The 17776-nt window shown below is 40.9% G+C and overlaps 1 protein-coding gene across 2 annotated transcripts in view; it reads left to right on the forward strand.

Annotated features, from left to right (window-relative positions):
• Window positions 1-17776, forward strand: part of LOC121737678 (transcription-associated protein 1) — a 36568-nt gene that overhangs the window by 10137 nt on the left and 8655 nt on the right. Inside the window, exons 13-43 of one of the 2 annotated variants that reach the window (XM_042129713.1) lie at window positions 39-279; window positions 453-654; window positions 915-1212; window positions 1389-1550; window positions 2389-2640; window positions 2979-3178; window positions 3339-3409; window positions 4372-4577; window positions 4721-4894; window positions 5096-5290; window positions 5603-5785; window positions 5966-6214; window positions 6519-6767; window positions 6937-7050; window positions 7281-7468; window positions 7589-7827; window positions 7922-8153; window positions 8324-8510; window positions 8708-8838; window positions 9276-9426; window positions 9511-9654; window positions 9740-10010; window positions 10430-10641; window positions 10950-11165; window positions 11326-11814; window positions 12262-12426; window positions 12705-12821; window positions 13424-13591; window positions 14002-14182; window positions 16908-17124; window positions 17304-17744. In XM_042129713.1, the coding sequence (XP_041985647.1) occupies window positions 39-279; window positions 453-654; window positions 915-1212; window positions 1389-1550; window positions 2389-2640; window positions 2979-3178; window positions 3339-3409; window positions 4372-4577; window positions 4721-4894; window positions 5096-5290; window positions 5603-5785; window positions 5966-6214; window positions 6519-6767; window positions 6937-7050; window positions 7281-7468; window positions 7589-7827; window positions 7922-8153; window positions 8324-8510; window positions 8708-8838; window positions 9276-9426; window positions 9511-9654; window positions 9740-10010; window positions 10430-10641; window positions 10950-11165; window positions 11326-11814; window positions 12262-12426; window positions 12705-12821; window positions 13424-13591; window positions 14002-14182; window positions 16908-17124; window positions 17304-17744 (6545 nt within the window). The remainder of the gene's footprint in view (window positions 1-38; window positions 280-452; window positions 655-914; window positions 1213-1388; window positions 1551-2388; window positions 2641-2978; window positions 3179-3338; window positions 3410-4371; window positions 4578-4720; window positions 4895-5095; window positions 5291-5602; window positions 5786-5965; window positions 6215-6518; window positions 6768-6936; window positions 7051-7280; window positions 7469-7588; window positions 7828-7921; window positions 8154-8323; window positions 8511-8707; window positions 8839-9275; window positions 9427-9510; window positions 9655-9739; window positions 10011-10429; window positions 10642-10949; window positions 11166-11325; window positions 11815-12261; window positions 12427-12704; window positions 12822-13423; window positions 13592-14001; window positions 14183-16907; window positions 17125-17303; window positions 17745-17776) is intronic. The other variant, XM_042130500.1, reaches the window with a different exon arrangement.

Below are 17776 nucleotides of genomic sequence, written 5' to 3' on the forward strand. Positions count from 1 at the left end.
TTGTGAAAAATCATACTTATTTAAATTTTTTGTCTCAGGCTGGCTTTGAGTGCATGCAGAAGTTCCTATCCGGATTCCAAATCGATATGGAAATGGTTCATCCTGTGATGCGGCCGCTGCTGCTGACTCTGGGAGACCATCGCAACTTGAGTGTGAACGGCGCTAAACGCCTGTCTTACCTCACACAACTCTTCCCGTCCACTTTCAGTGAAAAACTTTGTGAACAACTGCTTCAGTTGTTAAAGAAACTTCTGGATTATTCTATACAAACTAATAGAGGTATGAATCAAATGGTATAATTTGTAATGATTTCTTTTGTTTACGTAAATATCGTTCATTGTTACTATCACTTATTTTGTCGTGGAGTATTTTTTTATTCCCGACGTTTTGCTGAATTTATTTTATGTAATTTCTCAGAGAAGCATGAATACTAGATTTACTTTCTCTTTCAGGAGGCAACTTCCTTCAAAGCGTATCGAAGAATATGGAGAACGAGCAGAAAATAATAATACTGATCGGCATCTTCCATCAAATACCGGCCGCGTCGCCTCGCTTCATCGACGTCCTGTGCCGTCTCATATTCCACACGGAGAAGACACTGATGATCGAAGCCGGCTCGCCATTCAGGGAGCCGCTTGTTAAATTCTTACTCAGGTAAAATTAGCTTTATACCAGGGGTTCCCAAACTTATTTTGCCTATTGCCCACTTAAAGGCTGTGTTATACTAACCAGTAACATATACGAACCGATTTTGCATAAGTAGGTACACTCCACCCTTGAACTCCGAGGAATGATAGTCGGTCGCGGCGCCAGCTTTTCAGCTCCCACTCTTCAGAGCTTGTGTTTAAATGATATGCTTATTGTGTAACATACTTTTTATATCATGGAATTCTCAAATACATTTTGTTCATCAGATATCCAAAAGAAACTCTGGAGCTGGTGATGAGCGACAACAACATGAAGGATGCCCAATGGAGTCGCTTCCTTGTCTATTTAGTGAAGCATCCCGAAAGTGGGGGTGCATTTCGCGAGGCGCTGCGGGGGCCTAAAAGACCCCGCCTGTTGCAACTACTAGCGGCCGACCGCCCAGAGCTGACGTATCAGGCAGTGCGGTTAGTGTCACTGCTGGTGAAGTTTGACCCCGAATGGTTATCAGCGCAGCATGACTTGGTTGAGCTGCTGCAGCGTATATGGTGTAGCGATCGTTACCATGTAAGTGTTGATATAGAATATAGTGGCCTATATTAACAGTACAATAATTCTTTTTAGCAAGTAAACATCTTTTCAGGGAAATATGTTTACAATATGTTTAAAAAATGCTTTTATTTTTTTTATTCTGAGTGATTGTGCAAGGTCAAAGACCTCTATTACATGTGTTCCCATTGCAGGAAATTCACAAGAAAGTGGAAAACGTAGATTGCACTCACTGGAAAGAACCAAAGCTGATTGTGAAGATATTGCTACAATATTTCTGTCATCACCCAAATAACATTGATCTCCTGTTTCAATTGTTGCGAGCATTGTGCGATCGTTTTATACCAGACTTTCAGGTGAGAATATCCACTTTAACTCCCTCATTTATTAAGTACTAGCTGTCCCGGCAAACATTTTTTAGCCATTTAAAGTATTTCGCCCATATTATTTTATTGAAGGACGTAATAAGTATGTCACCATGGCAACGTCCATCGCTACCAGTTGTAATAATTTACTTTTATTTATTCAATAAATGCACTTATCAATATAAAAAGTAGCCAGTAGCGATTCTCAGTCCTACTGAATATGCATATAAAATTTGTTAAAAATCATTAAAGCCGGAGGAGTACGGTAAGTAACACTGTGACACGAGAATACGAGATATTTACTTCACACTTACAACATGTAGCTAGGGTTGCCAGGCGTCCGGATAAAGCCGGACACAGTCAGGCTTTTTGATTGCTTGTCCGGCCAAAATTAAGAGGAGTCCGGCTTTTGTAGAGCTTTGGATCAACAACTTTATATGAAAATCCTACTAATTTTAAACGGTTTTACACCTAAGAAAATGTAAAATTGTATGTTAAATTGTTTTAATAAAACTATTTAACATACTGTATAACAAACACTAAGGCCCGTATAAATAGTCAGTATTTATACGGGCCTTAGATTTCAGATTCTAAGTACCCGATAGCAGGACTTTTTTGTAAAAATTTCTGGCCAAGCTGGCTGCTTTGTCCGGCTTTTCGGTTTAGCGACCTGGCAACCCTACATGTAACTGTCATTGTCACTCCAATGAGTTTTCTAATGCATCAGACAACGACAGCAACATAGATTAGCAAAGGCGACGAGTTAATTATATTATTGAGGATGCTAGTGAGAACTTTGTCATCCTTACTATTTTTCTTCTGTTTGTAGTTCCTTCGCGACTTTCTGGAGAACACTGTGGCTCAAAACTACACAGTCGAGTGGAAGCGGCAAGCGTTCTTCCGTTTCGTGGAGCATTTCCAGAGCGATGCGATGTCGCAGGACCTCAAAGCTAAAGTCCTGCAGATGATATTGATACCGTGCTTTGCTGTTAGCTTCGAGAAGGGGCAAAAGATTGTAGGCGGCCCCCCTGCTCCGTACCAAGACAATCCGGACAATGTGGTTTCAGTCTTTATAAATAACGTAAGTTTAATTTATTTGAAGTAAACCATAATTAGTTTGTAAAGCTGCATAATTATAAATAATTTAATACAAATGCTTTTAACCGAGCAATGTTATGTTACCATAGTGATTATTCGCAATTTCCATTCGATTCGGATTCGTAAACTTACCGCAGTCATTGGTCAACGCTCAGCGCGGTGTTTATTAGCTATCACTCGTTATCGGTGACGTTGTATCATTAGCATTATGAAATATGAATCAAGCACTATATTTACTCATTGTAATAAACAACAATTTTAAATACTCTAGCTACATCCATTTTTTGACTACCCGAAGTGACATTCCTAGTTTTATTTTAGGTAATAGACCCAGAGAATCCATTTGCGTGTTCCGACGCGGTTCGGATAGCGCTGCTCCAGTTCGCGTGTTTGTTGCTGGAGCAGGCGTCAGCTCATATCCACGACGCCAACAACAAGAAGCAGGGCAACAAGCTGCGCCGCCTCATGACCTTCGCCTGGCCCTGCCTGCTCGCCAAGAACTACGTGGATCCCGCTACCAGGTATATAGTCTCAAAGTGGCAAAGAACTTCACAGAGTTAAACTGTGCACTGTATTAAGAGCTAGTTAAAAGCTTTATGTCTTTAACTAATGTTTACCAGTTTATAATATTATGTAACATTTTTTTATACTATTTATATGAATGTTGATAATGTTTTATAGATACCACGGGCATCTCCTGCTGAGCCACATTATAGCGAAATTCGCAATTCACAAACGAATCGTTTTACAAGGTATATATGGGGAATTTTAAAAATCTTTATTTAATTGTTGTCTCATGCGATTACCTGTAACACTAGGATGGTTTGAAATATATACTTTTATTTTTAATTGAAATATAATTTATCTAAACTATACCTGTGTAACCTAAATATATATTTTATCAGGGTTATATTTATTATATTTAGATATTTTTGTTAGGACTAGTAGGAGCCACATAAGACCAGGCGCTGTAGTGCTCGCTACAGAGTTAGCCTGAGTGGTGTCCTAATTATTTATGTATGATATTGAACTAGAGATCACCCAATGGTCGAAATTCGACCTTAGTTTCAACTACATTAGGCCTACTACGGCTATATTTTGTAAAAAACATTGACTTTATTATTATTTTTTCAACTCTTGTCTCTGGGGCTTAGCTGATCTCAAACTGGCCGTGTAAGCATTGTCTAATAGTATCTTAGATTCAATAAATTATCCATTTTCAATTTGTCAACTTGTTGTCAACAGACTTCAACCATAAATAAAAGAGTATAATTCGTATGTATAGGCTTGTCACTCAAAAATCTGTCATTTCTCATGTGTGTGTTGTAGTGTGTGTAATGTTTTATTTGTTAAAAAAATGTGTGTTAAAAGCATAATTTCAAAATAATACTAGTTCGATGCACTCCTTCACCATATAAACTATAAATGTGCAAAATTTCATGCACCTACATTTCCCCATTTTTCGTAAAAAGGGTTACAAAGTTTTTCGTTCGCGTATTAATATTATGATTTACCGTAACTTCTTGGTGGAAATTCATGTTTCACAGTAATAGTACACTTTTCATGCACTTGTTCCACTTTTTAATCTAATGAAAAGTGGAACAAGTGCATGAAAAGTGTATATTATTACTGTGTCCTATTTATTTATTTTTATTAATCTTATTATTGTTAAACAAATGAAGAATGTATTATAAAACTATGTGGCATATTCCAGTGTTCCACAGCCTGCTAAAGGCGCACGCGGTCGAAGCGCGCTCGGTTGTGCGCGCGGCGCTAGAAATACTCACGCCAGCGATGCCGCAGCGTATGGAGGACGGTAACACCATGCTCACGCACTGGACCAAGAAGATCATAGTCGAAGACGGTCACTCCGTACAACAGCTGTTCCATATTTTGCAGCTAGTCGTGCGTCATTACAAGGTGATTTCATTTGTTTTGACGGGTAATTTGCTAACAACAAAGTAGGTTACCACCCCAAAAAAATATTTTGTTCTTTTATTTTAATTATTTAAATACTCTTATGTTTAATTAATGTTAATACAAAATATGTCGTGTTGATGTAGGTGTACTACCCGGTGCGTCACGCTCTGGTGGGTCACATGGTGGCGGCGATGCAGCGGCTGGGCTTCTCTGGCACCGCCTCACTCGAGCACCGCCGCCTGGCAGTCGACCTGGCCGAGGTCGCGCTCAAGTGGGACCTCCAGAGGATACGGGATCACACCCCGGAGGATTCTATTGTGAGTTGATTCTATTTATTAATCTTTATCTATCATTATATAAAATCCTTGAATGTCTCTTGACAATTTAAGTTTTTTCTTTTAGATTGTTTTTTGTGCATCAGTGACATACAATTAATAAACAAACAGCTTTAATTTTAATTGGCATAATCAAAGTCGTCTATCTGTGTTATCAGTTATAGTAGACCATGTTCCGCGCAGGTATCAACGTCACCAAGCGGCGCGATCAAGCGTATATCGTCCGAGGAGAGCGGCAGCGAGTCCCGCAAAGCGCTGAACACGGGCTGGGCCAGCCCCCAGGCGAGCACCGCGCGTCTCGAGCCCGATGCCGCTAAGCCGCTAGAGAGACAACACGTGGACGTCGTCGTTAACCTGCTGCTGCGGCTCGCTTGCCAGGTATTACTGTAGCTATAGAACAGTAGTATAGCTGTTTTGATTATAAATTAAGGGCCTGTTTCGCCACTTTCTGATAAAGTGTCGAATAGGCTATTCACAGCTTTTTTGACAGATTCTCCATACTTTATCTATCAAGTAATAAGTGATGGAGCTTATTCAGCACTTATCAGGAAGTGGTGAAACAGGCCCCAAGTCAATTTAAGATTTACCGTTTACGTATCAATTTACACAAAACCTATCACGTCTTGTCTTTTTATTTCGCGAAAAAAGTATACTCTCTCGTTGTAACGCTAGTAAAAATATTATGAACAGGTGAACGAGGGCACAGTGGGCGCGGCGGCGGCGACGGCGGCGGCGGCGTCGGCTGGCGCGGCGCCGGGTGCGGGCTCGCCGGGCGAGCAGCTGTCACGACGCTGCGTGCTGCTGCTCAAGGCCGCGCTCAAGCCCGACGTGTGGCCGCATCTGTGCGACCCAAAACTGGCCTGGCTTGACAAGGTTAGTTAAATCAGAAATTAATAAACCAAATTCATATAATAATATAGGCATAATCTAAGGGTATTTTATATAGTAACGAAGTTAAAAAAGTTGTCTAAAATTTACACTTTTATATGAATTTATCAGGATCCAAAGTTACTAACATTATGAAGTCTTTATTTACTGTGGATATATTCCCAGGTGTTCTCGAGTGCGGACAGCTCGGCAGCAGCGTGCGCGAACGCGTGCACGGCGCTCGAGTTAGTCGTGTTCTTGCTGGGCGTGCTGCGGCGAGACCAGGTGTTGGCCGCGCTCAAGCCGCTGCAGCGGGGACTCGCGGCCTGCGTCGCGTCTACTAACGCGAAGATCGTGCGGCTCACCCACAACTTACTGGCAAAGTTGACGGCGCTCTTCCCCACCGAGCCGACCGGCGCCGCGCAATCCTCGAAGGTATTTTTTTTGCACTTGCGAAGTACGACGGCACATTAACACAAGAACACGGACGATTCAGTCGTTTATGTTTGTGTTTTATGTTAATGAAAGAGGAGGCATCTGGAAGTAATTTTGGTAAAACATTACAATACATTATTACGTACCCTGGTTCAGGCGGATTTCATAATCGATAAAAATGTAACATTTTCAGCAAAATATTTAAATCGGAAAGTATTTTTTTTTATTAAACACTTTTTTAATTCTGCTCTTTGCCATGTTGACCTGTTATTCCACAAATCACAATAAATAAAAATTTTAACAGTACGAGGAGTTGGAAACGTTATACGCGTGCGTCAGCAAGTACGCGTTTGAGGGTTTAGCGACGTACGAGAAGAGCGCGGCGGGCGGCGGCGCGGGGGGTCTTCTAGGCCCGCTCATGATGCTGAAGGCCTGCTGCGCCTCCAGCCCCGGCTACGTTGATCGTCTGCTGCTGCCGCTCATGCGTGTCCTGCAGCGCATGGCCAGGGACCACGTCGCGCCTAACCCTGACGCCACTACGTCGGACTTGTTGGTGAGTAATGCTGATAAATTGTTTTTCTTTAAAATTTGCGTAGTCCTCTTTAGTAAATATTCCAGCTATTTACACTATTTATCTAAGTTATCACTTGTCATCAAGTAGTAATCAAGTACTTAAACTATTTTACTGTATAAAATTGTATTTAACCTTTTTACTTGTCCAGATACTAGCATTGGACCTCTTAAAAGCAAGAGTCGCGGTGATGCCGGGCGAAACGAGGAAGACGTTTATTGGCTCAATATTAGTCGGTCTTATAGAGAAGACGAATGATGCAAAGGTAATTTCAACATTTTGATGTGTTCTTCAATATTATGTAAGTTCTATTGGAATATGCGAGTTTCTTACGCCCGCGCCGGTTCTTCTCGCCGGGTTAGTTCCCGAACTGGTGGTAGGCAATATGTAGTCTGACATTCTGAAAGCATTTGATTCAAATTGATCCAGAAATAAAACAATTTTTATTTTTATTTAATTTTTATGTAATAAGTTATAACGAGATTTTATTCGTAGGTGATGAAAGCGATAACTCGGATGGTTGAGGAATGGGTAAAATATAAAGGCGCAGCGCCAGCGGCAGCGCCGTCCTTACGTGAGAAGTCCATACTGCTCGTGAAACTCATGCAATACGTCGAAAAACGATTCCCTGATGACTTGGAGTTGAACGCACACTTCCTTGACCTCATCAACTACGTCTACAGGTATCGATATAGCCTAAATAATAATTATTTTAAATTGTGAACAGAACTTTGTCTTCTAAATAAGTATAGGTGTGAAATTGGTTGGATGTTAAAACTCATTCTCACTTTTATTGTTACCAGGGACGAACATTTGAAAATGACGGAACTATCGATGAAGCTAGAACCAGCTTTCCTTGCCGGCTTGAGATGTCCTCAGCCACAAATAAGAGCAAAATTCTTTGAGGTGTACGACCAAAGTGTGCGCAGGCGCATCTTTGATCGCCTCTTGTATATAATTTGCTCTCAGAACTGGGAGCATATCGGACAACACTTCTGGATCAAGCAGTGCTTGGAATTGCTACTTGTGACGTGTGTGTCGAGTAAGTTGTATAAATACGAACTTTCACACAAATTATGACCACAAATTCTTACCATTTCTAATAATTCTTTACTTGACAATTTCTTTAATTTCAGGTACTCAAATTAGACTATCAAACACAAAGTATTTGTTGCCCAACATAACGTCAGTTATAAACCTTGCGGATAGCGAGGAGAGAAAATCCTTCATGATATTTAGCAGCGTCAAAGAGGAGACCATTGAGGGGTTCAACGACTCTCTCGACCCCGAGAAAGAAGACGTTCTAGACATGGATCTAGATTCCAGTTCAAACCAGAAAGATGATCTAACAAAGAATGTTCCTAATCGGTGAGTATCTTTTGCAATCATTTACGTTGTTTTAAGTTTTATCTACAGCACCAGTTCCTATTTTATTGCAATTTTTTCGCCTTCGCCTGATGTCTGTTTTACAAGCTCTTATTGTTATTTTAAAGAGCTTCTAATTTCTTCTATCACCCTTTACTCCTTCCGTTTTTCAGGCAAAAGTCCCTTAACCAGATCGTGGCCAAGCAATCGGAGTTCCTGGAGCTAGCGCGGCGCGTGCGCACCGAACAGTTAGTAGTGGCGGCGGCGCAGTTGGCGCACATGGACGACGCGCTGGCGCACCACACCTGGCTGCGCCTGTTCCCGAGACTGTGGTCGGCGCTGGACGAGCGGCAGCTGGGGGTGAGTCTAGAGTGTTATTATTGTTTATGTTATCTTCAATGTTATAGATACCGTGCTATTTTTCTTTCGATTGTTACATTTAAGAGAAATTTTGTTTACACACACAACAAATCGCTGTTGTATCACAAGTCACAACAACACCTTTGACATCATCTGACAATATTATATTATTATGTCACGATTTTTCTTCGTTTCAGACGGTGATGAACGAAATAGTCCCGTTCATAATATCGGGGGTGCACGTGATACAGAGAGACCAGCCTCTGAGTGCACTCAACACGTTCATCGAAGCGCTGGCCAGGTGTAACCCACCTGTGGCAATTAAACCGTAAGTTTGTATGACACATTATTCAAAGTTAAAATAATAATAATAATATCTATGGATGCTTCACACCACGTCAGTCTGGCCCCATGCTAAGTACCTGAAGGACTTGTGTTACAGGTACCAGACGACGGAAATATATTTAATACTTTTATACTATACATATATTTAAGATTTTTATTATAGCATACACATATTTAATACACGTCCATGACCCAGGAACATTGAAAAACTTTTTTGTTCCGTCGGCGGGATTCGAACCCGCGACTCCCGGCTTGAGTTGCCACAGTGTACTAACCATTGAGCCACGGAGGTCATTGAAAATACTACAGTTTTGTAAATAAAAAATGTAAAATAAAATATTTTTTTATAAAATATATTTATGACAAACTACGATACATTGTAGTAAAAAAAGGCTTAAATACTTGTTGAATTTGTTCCAGTCCCATGATGAAATATCTCGGGAAGACTCACAACCTTTGGCACCGCATGACGCTCAACTTGGAGCAGATGGCCATAGACCAAGCAAGCAATCGCACCAACAGAGATGCTTTGGAGATTTACGATTACGACGCAGAAACTACCACACCCACTGTAAGTTAGCTTAACAATTTAGTTTCGACTATATTTATTCACATGTTTGATACTTTTTTCACAATATTTTATTTATCTTTTTAGGAAATATTAGACTCTCTAAGCGATATGTATGAATTGCTCCAAGAAGAAGATATGTGGTCCGGATTGTGGCAGAAACACGCGCGATACAGAGAGACGAATGTTGCGATCGCTTACGAGCAACAAGGTTTCTTTGAACAGGCTCAGGTAATTTATTGCAATAACTAAATTGATTTAACAATGTCTACTTATTTTGTTTTTGTATTTTTCACATTATCTGTTTTTTTCTTAGGCTGCGTACGATATTGCCATGGGTAAATTGAAACAAGAATACGCGGCTAATCCATCGTCCTACACCATGCATAAGGAATGCACACTCTGGACAAACCATTGGGTCAAGTGTGCGAAAGAACTAAATCAATGGGATTCCCTACTAGATCTTGGATTGACTAGAAACGTTAAAGATCAATTCCTTATCCTAGAAAGCTCCTGGAGGAATCCCAACTGGCCAACGATGAAAGATGCTTTAGCAGAAGTTGAATACAACTGTCCTAAGGAAATGGGTATGTGTTGTATAACTTTAGTAATATAAGTACAGTAAATAAGACTACACTATTTTCAATTATCATTTTTTTCTATCTTGCTTTTAAATATAATATCAGAAGCCTAAGTCACAAAGCTCAATTGGTCTCAGATTCGAATACTATCCTGAGTTACTGACAATGACAATAATCAGCGCTTCCCGCTCTAGCGTTTGTCAATTGCGCAGAAGATTTGCAATCCAAATGTAGTGAAAATTGTGAACAGTTCAACCGTATGACGCTCTGTCTTTCAGAACTGGCCCGCTAAATGGTCATTGATGATACACAAATGGCATTTGTGTATTAACCTAAAAAAAATTGTTGAGTTATGAATACGTAATTTTTTGTGGGATGATACATATTAAATACTCAACAGCGTCCAAATATTATGTCTCTTCCAGCATGGCTGGTAAACCTGTACCGCGGCTACCTGTGCATCTGCGCGGGCGGCGAGCAGCAGCTGAGCGGCGTGGAGCGGCACGCGGAGGCGGCGGCGGCGCAGTGTCTCCGCGAGTGGCGCCGCCTCCCGCGGCTCGTGTCGCACGCCCACCTGCCGCTGTTGCGGGCGGCGCAACAGCTGATGGAGCTGAGCGAGGCGGCGCAGATACACACCGTAAGTGTTTTAAAATAATTTGATGATAGTTTTGACAAGCCTCGTACTAATGGAATTAACAGATAATGTTATATTTAAAATTACAATTTTAGAAAAGTATTGAAACATAGTCCTGCTGCACTTTTCACTAAAGGCGAAACACGACGCAACACTTCACGTTTCATAGAACTTACGTTTGTTAGACACTGTAAACACAGTTACCTTGACGTTATGAAGCTCTCAAGGCTATTGCCTAAATTTCTTATGTTTGCATACATAATACATATATTATTTTATCCTGTGTTTATCGCTCGATAAAATGTACGCAGGGCCTGCTACACAGTCGGCCGACGTCGTTGCACGACATGAAAGCGATTGTCAAGACGTGGCGAAACCGGCTGCCCGTCGTCGCGGACCCGCTGTCGCACTGGGGCGCCATCTTCACCTGGCGCCAACACCACTACCAGTTCATCGCGTCGCACTACGACTCACAGAATGACCACGCCTCCAACCATAGCATGTTGGGAGTGCATGCTAGCGCGCAGGTATGATTGGGTTGTGTTTGGAAATCACAGAGTGCTATTATGATATTGAAGGCTGTGCTTTTTTATTTAAAAAAAAAGGTATCATTAAAATTTTAAATTCATTATGAAGCTTTATCGATTAAATTAGAATTCAGATATTGAATCTGCTTAATATTTCCAGGCCATTATCCACTTTGCGAAAATCGCAAGGAAACACAATCTCTCCGGCGTCTGTCTGGACTCGCTGCACAGAATATACACGATTCCGAGCGTCCCCATCGTAGACTGCTTCCAGAAGATAAGGCAGCAGGTTAAATGCCACATCCAGATGTCGTGGACCGAGGGCAAGGATGAATTGCAGGAGGGACTGGACATGATAGAGTCCACCAACTTTAAATACTTCACCAAGGAAATGACAGCGGAGTTTTATGCGTTCAAGGGGCTGCTGCTAGCCCAGTTGGGGCGCTCCGAGGACGCCAATAAGGCGTTCGCAGCTGCCGTCCAGCTGCATGACACGCTGGTTAAAGCCTGGGCGCTGTGGGGTGATTATTTGGAGCAGATCTTCACGAGAGACCCGCGCCAGATACAAGTGGGCGTGTCAGCCATGACGTGCTTCCTGCACGCGTGCCGACACCAGAACGAGTCAAAGTCGAGGAAGTATTGTGCTAAGGTAATCCTTTGCTAAGATTAATCATAGTGAAGTTATTAGCTTAAAAATATTATGTATAGTATTGTGTAAATATCGTCTGTCAATAGTCTGTCAAAAAAGTTAAGAAATTATAAAGTGGCAACATCATAGTGTCATCCCTTTTTTCTTAGATTGAAAGGGATGACACAATGATGTTGCCACTTTTTAATTTCTTCACTTTTTTGACGGACTATACAACTTTTGTTTTCAATTGTGTTGGTATCATCGTAAGGTGCAACTTATGTGTATTGTTATTACAAATATTGAAACAAGCTAATAGCCAACAATGTTTGTCTTAATTGTATATATTGCTGCTTGTCTTATAAAAGATTAACTTACGTTATATGCTTGAATATCACATATCAAATACGTATAGGTATTTTAGAAAGTCCCTAAGCTTAATAATTATACAAAGTCAAAATCCTCCAGGTACTCTGGATGTTGAGTTTCGACGACGAGAAAAATAGTCTCGCGGAGGCGCTAGACAAGTACTCAGTGGGGGTGCCGCCTGTGCAGTGGCTGCCGTGGATCCCGCAGCTGCTGGCCTGCCTCGTGCAGTATGATGGCAACGTGATACTGAACCTGCTCAGTCATGTAAGTACTTAATTAATACTTACACGCTTTAATCGCCTTATTATGTTCCTGCAGACTTCAAGCATGCAATGCAAAGAATAGAAATACTTAGTTTAGGCACAAAATATGACAGATTTCCTTTGTCCATCTATCACTTTCTCAATTCTTTTATAGAAACCCTATCTATGTTGGCAAAGCTAAGCGTGCAGCGTTATTTTCACATTTTTATCGTTGTACTCAATGCCGATTGCCGACACGTCGTCAATGCGAACATAGAGTAACAAGTGTATTTGTTGCAGGTCGGGCGGCTGTACCCGCAGGCGGTGTACTTCCCCATCCGCACGCTCTACCTCACGCTCAAGATCGAGCAGCGCGAGCGACACAAAACCGCCGAGAACGCCCCAGCGGCTGCTACAGTAAGTTGTTTATATAGTTTAAGACGTTACACGCCGGATAGTTTATTGTAACAGTATCCTTAAAATTATATCGAGAATGTTTTGTCTATTAAATACCTTGAAAACGTTGCTTAAAGACGAAACAGTGTACAGCTTTTTTGCTCTGGTGCGCTCTTAAATACACTCCTGTAACATTATTTCTTCGAGGCGAAATCCTCAGAGCTGATGTAGAGATAAGATTGCGTTGCCTTGCATCCACGCGTCATTGCATCCGATGCAGTGGCGGATTTACCAATAGGCTAAGTAGGCTGGAGCCTAGGGCGGCAGATTTAGAGGGGCGGCAAATTTAGCTCCACTTTTTATCTTACAGAAATAAAAAATCCCACCAAAACATTTTTTGTAAAATATTGCCGATACGACCACATAAGGTTTACGGTTTACCCTGTGAAAAAGATATGAGATCTCATGTAGAGCCAAGCTTCTGAATCTACACGGCCTAACTCTACTGACCCTAACTTAAACAAATAGCCTACAGGCGGTAAATTTATAAATCCGCCACTGATCCGATGCTAGGTTTATAGTTAAAAAATCGTAACACATACGTGTGACTTATGTTTATTTAGGCGGCCACCAAGGCGGGCGAAGGGGCGTCAACATCTGGGGCGGGGGGTGCGGCGGAGGCGGGGCCCATCAAGGCCACTCTGCCAATGTGGCGCTGCTCCAAGATCATGCAGCTGCAGCGTGAGATACACCCAACTGTGCTGTCCTCGCTAGAGGGCATCGTCGATCAAGTGAGTCCCCTTCCGTGTTGTAAAAGTCAAAGTTTGAATAAAATATGTATAGTCTTTTCGAGGTCACGAAAATTTTGTTCAAAATTATAACGCTATTTAAAGATCAATCTTTAAATGATGTTTCAATTTATGATGTTTCTACTGTCTCAAGTCGTCATTCAGCAACCACTTACCACTACGTCATGCAAACATGTAGTGGTTGCTGAATGACGATTTTAACGTTAACAATGTTTTAAGTGTTGTTGTGCGTGGCAGTTACTTGGCAATGACAATGTTACATACTAATTAGTATAGATACTCATAACTCATTAGTAATGAAGCAAGTTCGCATTTAAACTATTAGTAATGAGACATTACCAATATATTAACTACGAACTTGCTTCAAACACTATCAAAACCAATATTTACAGATGGTGTGGTTCCGTGAGAACTGGTACGAGGAGGTGCTGCGGCAGCTGCGGGCGGGGCTGGCCAAGTGCTACGTGGTGGCGTTCCATCACCGCGCCGCCGCCGCCGCCGCCCCCGTCACGCCCCACACCCTCAACTTCGTCAAGAAAGTCGTCTCCACCTTCGGCATCGGGATCGGGATTAGTGAGTACTTATAAAGTAATTGTAATGAACTAGGTTATTTACTTATCACTATAGCTACACAGGCTTGACAACACACGATAATAGCAGGTATCAGGCACACATCCGGATATTGGATATAGAATGACATTACATTTGTTTTCGAGTTACTTTCAATGAGCCGTTTCATTTGATACCTATACTGCAGAAGTGCATTTAAAATAACTATTCCCCAATCTTGGATAATCCGCCATGTTGGATGTAGAATGAAATTACATTCGTTTTCGAGTTACTCTCAAAAAGCCCTTTTATTTAATATCCATATTGAAGTAGGAGTGCATAGAAAATAATTATTTCGCCATCTTGGATGGTCGGCCATATTGGATTTAGAGTGATGTTACATACAATATCGTGTATTGTCATCGAACTAAACGCGTATGCAAAATTTCAGCTCAATCGGTTAAATGCATCTACTTCAAAATTGAGTTCCAAAATTCCAGCGCAACATACATATCCTACTAATAATCTATACATCTATACATATAAATAAAATTGGAGTGTCTGTTTGTAATATTGAAAGAACCGTTTTTTACTAAATGCATATGAATGTATATAGGGTACAGACACCAAAACAACATCTCTGAAATGGCTGGAGCGATTTTGACGGGATTTTTTTTGGCACATAGCTGATGTAGTAAGGAATAACTTAGGCTACTTTTTAACCGACCTCTGAAAAGGAGAAGGATATGTTATTACACACTAAATGAACCTTAAAAAGGGTTTTTTATTATCTTTGTTATCACATTTTGCTGACGCAGACGAAGTCGCGGGCAACAGCTAGTAATATAATAATAATAATCTATACTAATATTATAAATGCGAAAGTATCTCTGTCTGTCTCGCTTTCACGCCAAAACTACTGAACCGATTGTAATGAAATTTTGTACACAGATAGTCTAAAGCCTGAGAAAGGACATAGGCTACTTTTTAACTGGAAAAAGGGGTTGTAAGGGGGTGTAAATGCGTAAATTCGTTCAAATTAAGTAAGTTCCAAAAATGCATAACAGATGGCGCTAAGAGTCGTCTACATCGCGCTATCGGTTGCTCATATATGTTTCTATAAGATGTGGTACCATCTCAAGTTATGTTTTTCAATTCTTTAGATTGTTTTCACGCTTTTGTATAACTCACTACTCAGTACTATATCTATGCAGTGACGTAACCTTAAACCTATCAATGATAAATTATAGTTTATGGCTAAAGTTGTGTAATGGGGGGCTAAATAAGCTTTAAAATTTGGCATAAATACAGTTTAATTTAAAATAATTAAATATTATGTGCACACACTGCACAGCTGTTTTTGGGTATTTTGATTTAAGGGGGACTAGGGTTTTAAAAAGCTTTGACAACAATTTTGTTGACACCGCGCGCTATAAATTAAAGTTCACGCGGACGAAGTCGCGGGCAACAGCTAGTAACATTATAAAGGCGAAATTTTGTTTGGCTGTATGGATGTTTGTAATTTTTTTACGCAAAAACTACTGAACGTATTTTAATGAAACTTTACAATAATATAGCTTATGTACATCAGAATAACACATACGCTACAATTTAAACCGACTTTCAAAATGGGGGACGTGTCATGTTCGTTTTTTTATGTTCAACGATTACATTTTTTTAACCGATTTTCAACATTTTTTTTCATCATCCCAATTTGGTATTATATTCACAAAAGTGATGATCTGATGAAGGATCCATAAGAAGTCGATGGAACTCCTCAAAATTTCTAGGGAAACATGTGGTGACTTCGGTTTCGTGAGAAGTATTCTAAGCATATGCTACCAACAAGTAAGATTTTGCACCGAGGTATATATACCTGGTATACCGTGGTTCGGAAGGTGCTGAGAGAACTCCTGATTCTTTATAAATACAAGTTTGGGAGTTTCGGCGTTGTCTTAAGAACGGAAAGCATATGTTATTACTATGCAAATTACATTCATCATCATCATCATCATCATCACTACCATATTATACCATGCATCATCCCATGATTATGAGCCCATTATGATCCTGTTATTGGTACTTTTCATAGTCTTTTAGATCGAGACTCGAGTTTGTCAAGCGATAATAAAAAATATATAAAATATAAAAAATATACCTAATATTATATACCTGAAGAGTATGTTTGCTTGAACGCGCTAATCTCAGGAACTACAGCTCCGATTTAAAAACTTATTTCAGTGTTAGATAGAAGAAGGCTGACTCAGGAAATTCTCAGGAAAATGTGGGAAAATCGGAGGAAGTATTAGAAAGGGTTTATCTCACGAACTATTGGAGCAATTTTTATAGCAGTATTTGGCACAGGTATAGAGTAGACCACGTGAAGGGAGTATACATAGCTATTTTTTATGGGAAAGTGTACGGTTTCTGTAAAATTCCTAATTTACGCGGGCGAAGCCGCGCGGGACATCCAGAGCAAGTTAAATAAAAGCTTTTAAATAATGTCATATTCTTATCTTTGAAACAGGCCAATGCAATGCTGATAAACCCTGGGCGTGTTTCATAGTTTAGAAAACCTTTAGTTTTCAGAGTCATTTGTGTACATACAGTCACATACACATAGTCACAATTTTGCGTTTATGATTTTTTTGCTCATCTTCAGTTTTACACTCAATTTATCCATTACTGAAAAGCACTTTGAGATTTCTAATCCAAACATTAAAAACCCCCGCACTTTGTATGTCTGCAGAAAATATTTCAAGTTCTGCATTCTCTTCAGCCGCGTCGGAGAGTCTGGCGCGGCGGGCGCAGGCGACGGTGCAGGATCCCGTCTTCCAGAAGATGAAGAGCCAGTTCACCGCAGACTTCGACTTCACCCAACCCAACGCCATGAAGCTGCAGAACCTCATACAGAAGCTCAGGAAGTGGGTCAAAATACTCGAGGCCAAGACCAAGGTGCTGCCCAAGTAAGTTGAGGGACTCGAGGTAACTGTGTTGTGATGTTATTTTATGTCAATGTCAATAGTACTATAGATTAACTTAGCTGCTTGTATGTAAAATGTAAGACATATCATTTACATCACATCATAATTCATACATTGCAAATTAATTTCTGTATATAATTAATTTCTGCACATTTCCCTAGGTCCTTCCTGATAGAGGAGAAGTGCAGGTTCCTGTCGAACTTCAGCTTAAAGACGGCGGAAGTGGAGCTGCCCGGGGAGTTCCTCCTGCCCAAGCACACGCACTACCATGTGCGGATAGCGCGCTTCATGCCGCGAGTCGAGATCGTACAGAAACACAACACGTCCGCACGACGTCTATACATACGGGGACACAACGGCAAGATATACCCGTACCTAGTCGTTAACGATTCCGGTCTGGGTGATGCCAGGAGAGAGGAACGAGTGTTACAACTGCTGAGAATGTTAAACCACTACCTCGGCAAACAGAAGGAGACTTCGCGAAGGTTTTTGCATTTCACCGTGCCGCGAGTCGTGTCCGTCTCCCCTCAGATGCGCCTCGTCGAGGACAATCCGAGCTCCATCTCTCTACTAGATATTTATCGCACTGAATGTGCAAATAGGTATGAAAAAGATTACTTCTTATGCATGTAGC

The sequence above is a fragment of the Aricia agestis genome, chromosome 1, assembly GCF_905147365.1.
Source record: "Aricia agestis chromosome 1, ilAriAges1.1, whole genome shotgun sequence".
Classification (NCBI taxonomy): domain Eukaryota; kingdom Metazoa; phylum Arthropoda; class Insecta; order Lepidoptera; family Lycaenidae; genus Aricia; species Aricia agestis.